The sequence below is a fragment of the Pinus tabuliformis genome, chromosome 3_2, assembly GCF_031772625.1.
Source record: "Pinus tabuliformis cultivar Carrire ecotype Pingquan chromosome 3_2, CPIR1, whole genome shotgun sequence".
NCBI lineage: Eukaryota > Viridiplantae > Streptophyta > Pinopsida > Pinales > Pinaceae > Pinus > Pinus tabuliformis.
This window is the reverse complement of record NC_142302.1, coordinates 916,266,665-916,272,054: the sequence shown is the minus strand read 5'-3', so window position 1 is coordinate 916,272,054 and position 5,390 is coordinate 916,266,665. Positions and strand designations below refer to the sequence as shown.

Sequence of the window (5,390 nt, the reverse complement as noted above, 5' to 3'; positions counted from 1 at the left end):
AAAAGAACCTGGGAGGTCAGACTTGGGAATGAGAGTTAAAAATGTAGCATTAAAGGGTTGATAAATAGAACCTGAAAGTCTGGATTCTTCCACCACCTCCACTAGCTCATCACCTATGAATTCAAAGAAATGCTGGAAGAATTCAACAGTCCAGCCATCCGGGCCGGGGCTTTTTTCTTTTTGCATTGATTTGAGTACGCTTGCAACCTCCTCTTTAGAAATAGGTGCCATGAGAAATTCATTGTCTTCCTCCTCTATGAACCGCGGAAAAATCTGGGCAACCCTTATAACTTCTGCAATTGTGGCTTCACCTGGGGCTTTAAAGAGGTGTTTAAAATAGTTTACCCCTTCAGTAGCCAAATCTTCGAAAGAGAGCGCTAAGTCACCATTTGCTTTCTTCATTTCCCAAATTGTATTTGTGATTTTTCTCCCTTTGGCGTAATTCTGGAAAAATTTGAATTTTCGTCCCCTGCCTGTAACCAGATCGCCCTGCTTTTAAGACGCCAACTTTGCTCCCTGAGCTGCAAAATTCTCCTTCTTTCCATTTCCAACTCATGTATCCTCGATCGAGATGCACCTGATCCATAGCCCTGACTGTCTGGATCTTCGAGAAGATCGAGTTCTGAGGTCACCGCTTGCATTATTTCTTCCTCCTTTAGCTTCTTATGAAGAGCCCAGCATTTTGAAGCGGCCTTCATCCTTAATAGGTTTTCCATAAACAGCTGACTTCGGTTCTCATTCTCATTTGCCACGACTTTCCTCCAAGTATTGTGAAATAAATTGATGTAAGATTCATCCAAGAGCCAAGAGGAATTAAACTTGAAGGGGATACCTGGCTTAGTTAAGTCACCTTTCACCTCCAGAAGAACCGGGAAATGATCAGAGAGACCACCATCTCCAACCCAATGCCTGAACGTTTGTAGTTTCTCCGCCAACATATCGTTTATTAAGAAACGATCTAATTTCTTCCCGATCCAGTCATCGCCAATCCTGCGATTGCTCCAAGAGGGGCGCATCTTTAATGGGCTAACATCAACAAGAGGCGACATGGCCAATTTCTGCTGAATGAAAGCAGAGAGGGGATCCGCTCTAGCATTAACCCCCCAGGATTCAGCCAGGCCCAGCGAAAAGTTGAAGTCTCCACCAATAATAAGATTTGGATGCGCCAAAAAGGACTTCGCGAAGAAGGAGTTCCAGAACTTCTCCCGCTCCGAATTTGGACCATAGATATTCAGAAAGAGAAAAGGAATACAGAGTTCGTTGGAATAGACTTCCACCGCCAAAACGTTTTCTGCTCCCCAAGATGAGATTTCACGCGCAACCTTCACATTAAACCCCAAAGTCGCACCTCCAGAATGCCCAATAGCATCCACTGCGTGAAATCTCCATCCCGGCAGAAGTTTATGCAGACAGCCTAATATATCATCTCCTTTCCCAAGCGTTTCCTGAAGAAAGAGGATATCAGGTTTTTTAGCCCTGACCAGCTCCTTCAAAGCTAGTTTTTTGGGGGTACTAGCAAGACCCCTGCAATTGAAAGATAAAATGATCATTTAAAACCTTCGGGAGGTGATTGCTTTGCTCTAAGCACCCCTGGCAATGACAACTGCTTCCCTCCAGCAATATCTATGATAGCCTTCAGCTTGGCTTTCGATAAGTCCGACTTCCTCCCTCTTAACTTCTTTGGACCTATGGACAACTCATCCATTGCCAAACCGCCTGCTACCGACTCTTTTCCTTTTCTAGTAGCTAAAGGCCTTAGATTGTAATGAGATTCACGCCCTCCATCTCCGGAATGCGTAGGAGCAAGAGGAGGGGAGGATGGAACCGTCATTATAACACTGTCAGTTGTGTTTAGTCCCTTCTTCATGTCTGTCATATCTTTTGAGAGTTGACATAAGCGATCAATCTCACCACTACACGACTGATGCAAAGCGCTTGATAAGAGAGGGGAGGAGTGTTTAGGGGGGGGAGGACAAGCCTGATTCAATTCTTCCATTGAAATGACCGCTGAGAAACCAGCTGCAGGGAACTGATTTGAAACAACAGCACTCGTTGTCACCTCAGTCTGAGATATTCCAATACCCTCCATAGGTTCCGATCCTAACTCCTGGACATTTCCCAACACTTCGACCTCCTTGGACTGGAAAACTTCCTTCTGAGCAGTGACCTTCATTTTTTCCTTTTCCTCTGCCTTAAAACCATTTTGCCTCTGCCTTCGACGCCTACGATGACCACGAGGGCAATCCCGAGCCAGGTGACCATATACTTTGCACCGGTGACATCTGAACGGGAGGTTTTCGTAGTCCAGAGTCTGGATGAACTCTTGGCCCCGATACTTTAAAAGTATATCATCCACCAAACCTTCTTTTGGATTTAAACTTACCATAAGACGGGCTGCGCTCCAGTCATGAGAATGTAAATAGGATTTGTCAGCAACAAGAAACGTACCCAGAGTATTTCCGATGGAGGAAAAAACCGAGTCAGTCCAGAAATGAATAGGAAGTCCCATTAGTTTGACCCAGACTGGAAACTCCTCTGATTTTTCTTTCTGGGCATCAAAGAGAGGCGTCCATTTCCTGAATAAGATAGGCCTCTTTGTTATAGACATTTTTGTGCCTTACAGCATGGAGCATGAAATGTCAATAATCTGAGGGATCCAAAGTCCCTAAACATGTTGTTCTTACCCTTAGAGGAACAAGGTCAGCAAACCACAGCACTGCAAATCAGTTCTCCACTGAAAAACACTCAAAAACAGGTCAATTTTGGATCATGTCAACTGCTCCCCTAAGCACCTGCGCTGAATGTCAAAAGCTCTATGGTGTACCTGCGCTGCATAGCAAGTGCAACAAAGGCTACCTGCGCTGGGCGTACTTTGACATGTGGAGGAATCTTTTCTCAATGTGCCAGTGCCCAGGAAGCTTCCAAAATGACACTTGGATCAGAAGATTCGCCTAATGATGAGTAAAGAGGTTCTAAAACTCCAAGTGGAAGGTAGAAACTCCGAGTGGACTCAAGGACTGAAGAACAACTGGAGTTGAAGAGGACAACAAGTCACACATCAAGCTGACTTATCTTCACTCCAAAACTCTATATAAGGATCTCATCCCATGGGATCTAGGAGGCCGGAATTTTGTGCAAAGAATTGATGTTGGTTTACAGTTGAGAGTATTGGGTGATTGCTTGAGGGAGGTGAAGAGGAGATTTCTTTCCGTCGGGAAGGTGATGTTGGATTGGACCTCTTACGGGTTGTATCACCGCCTGAACCTTACTTCCTTATATTAATAAAGCATTTGAGGTTCTTCTATTCGCATGTGTTTCAATGGTGTATTGTCTTACTTGCGTATTTGATTTATGCTAATCCTTGAATCAATTATGAATGCATGCTTCTTGTAGTTTCCTTTTCTTGTCTTGTTCGCAGGATCTCGTGTAGCTGGGCCCATGAGAAGACTTGGAGCTGGGAGCAAGCGGCAAATAGAGGAGATTGGATCGACCACTTGTGCAAGACATCGGTAAGTGGATCTCTTCCTTTCATCTCTTGCATGTCATAAAGAAGTAACTTTAGATAGCTTTGCTTCAGCTGTTGCTAAGGAACTATCACCCTTAGAGTGGGATAGGGTCATTCCATGTTGGATACTTTTCCCCACAACAGACTGGCGACTCCGCTGGGGATCGTGTCTTGTTGGTAGCTTGTGTTTCTTGTTATTCATTTCTTAAACAAAGGGAGTACCGAATCGAACTGCATTCGAGTCCTTCGAATGCAAAGTAGAGGGCAGCTACTCTAGCTCAGTGCTGGGCATGTTTATGATTTGAAGAGCTGATCCACAAGGACTCTTTTTAGCTCTTTGTGATAGTGTTTATCTTCCTTAATCATCCTCTAGTGTATACTTGGCTGATAGCCTCTGATTTGGCCAAAAACCATTGATTTTTGAGCAAACTGTGACCCGGAATCTGAGAGAGACGAGAGTTGTCTCTTCAGTGCAGCTGCAGCAAAGGCTACCTGCGCTGCAACGTAGGTCCCGAAGGGGCTACCTGCGCTGCATGTCAGATTGACAGTGCAGTACCTGCGCTGATCCAGTTTTGCCTTGTGCAACTGGGGTTCCCTACTGTCTGTTGCCCAGTTTTCAATATTGTTTTTGCAGCCTGTTGTCAACCTGTATACCCAGCTGAAACTACCTTTCTTTGCCTTCATTCCGCCTCAGTTGTATGAAGAAACCGTGATTGTTCTTATTGTATTTCTTGCTTTCATTCACAGTTTCCCGTAGCGAAAGTGAACTAGTCTTGCTGTGACCTCTTGGATCTAGACCTGTGAGAAAGTGTCGTTGTGATTCTAAGAGCTAGTTTATTGCTGTTCATAGCTGCTTGAGCATTTGCTTTCGTTATATGGTTCGAATTTCAGTATTTCTTGTGTTGAAACGAGTGAATCTTAAGGTGTTCTTTTGATTATTGGACAAAAACTTGTTTGCTTTCGCTTGAAATTGAATTCGAAATTATACAACAGCTTTCTTTTTGTAATACATCAACATTAAGGAAGAAGAAAAGAAATACTTGCATTGTGCATGTGCATTTTGACAGTTTGCATGTCGATTTAGGAAAAGTGCATCAGTGTGTGCTCTATGATCTGTTTGAAAAGATGATGTCTTTCTTTTCCCTCAGTACTTAAGATTTTCATAAAGTTGAAAGAATTGAAAAAGCTTGCTTATCATTCTTAGACTGCATTTAGGAGTTGTATCATACATCACGTGGTGATCCATAAAGGCAAACTACTAAGCAAGATCAACCTAAAAAGAACTGAATTTATCTAACAACGCTTTGAAACATAACGAAACACAGTAGAGGTCTAGGTAGAGACGTGTTCCGGCGTCGTTAAACATAGTGACCGTCGATCTCTACGAAGGTGGGTGATTCCTCCTGAGGGACGATAGCACTAATACGGACTTGTGCCCCCGCGTACCGTCGCGTATATTGGGGGACCCCTATAGGAACAAAGCATTTATCCATAGGAAGCCGTGTCGGCCGCCCTACTGATCGTGATGCAGTGAACACAGCATTCACGAAGATCGACCACTCGTACCGTAAAACGTATTCTGTGGTTTCGCGAAAGGTTTGGCACACCCTCTGCCTAGAACTCCAGAGTAGTTTCTTTTGGCCTTTTTCAAACTCTATAACTGAAAAAGTCCATCCGAGCATTTGTCACTTCGGGCTCGTTAATACATCGAAGGAGACTAGAGTCATCTTTAGCTTTTTCTCGACTCTTAAAAATTGAAAAAGCAAGTTGTGTCTTAAAAGCGTCTAAAATTAATTCAATTCGAAAACACATTTTACCCTGTGTATCGTTGGTTGATCAAGTAATCCGCAACCGTGGAAGAAAGTCAATCGATGAACCGTCGTTC

General features: G+C 43.8%; 1 protein-coding gene across 1 annotated transcript; it reads right to left on the bottom strand.

The window, feature by feature from the left end:
• Nucleotides 1-398: 398 nt before the first annotated feature.
• LOC149183610 (uncharacterized) lies at nucleotides 399-1,550 on the bottom strand. Its single transcript, XM_089415011.1, has one exon. The coding sequence runs from the start codon at nucleotides 1,548-1,550 to the stop codon at nucleotides 399-401; it is 1,152 nt and encodes a 383-aa protein (XP_089271137.1).
• Between the last annotated feature and the right edge of the window lie 3,840 nt (nucleotides 1,551-5,390).

Excerpts from the sequence above, each read along its gene's own strand:
- LOC149183610 (XM_089415011.1), bottom strand. The coding sequence starts at position 1,550 with ATGATCATTTTATCTTTCAATTGCAGGGGTCTTGCTAGTACCCCCAAA.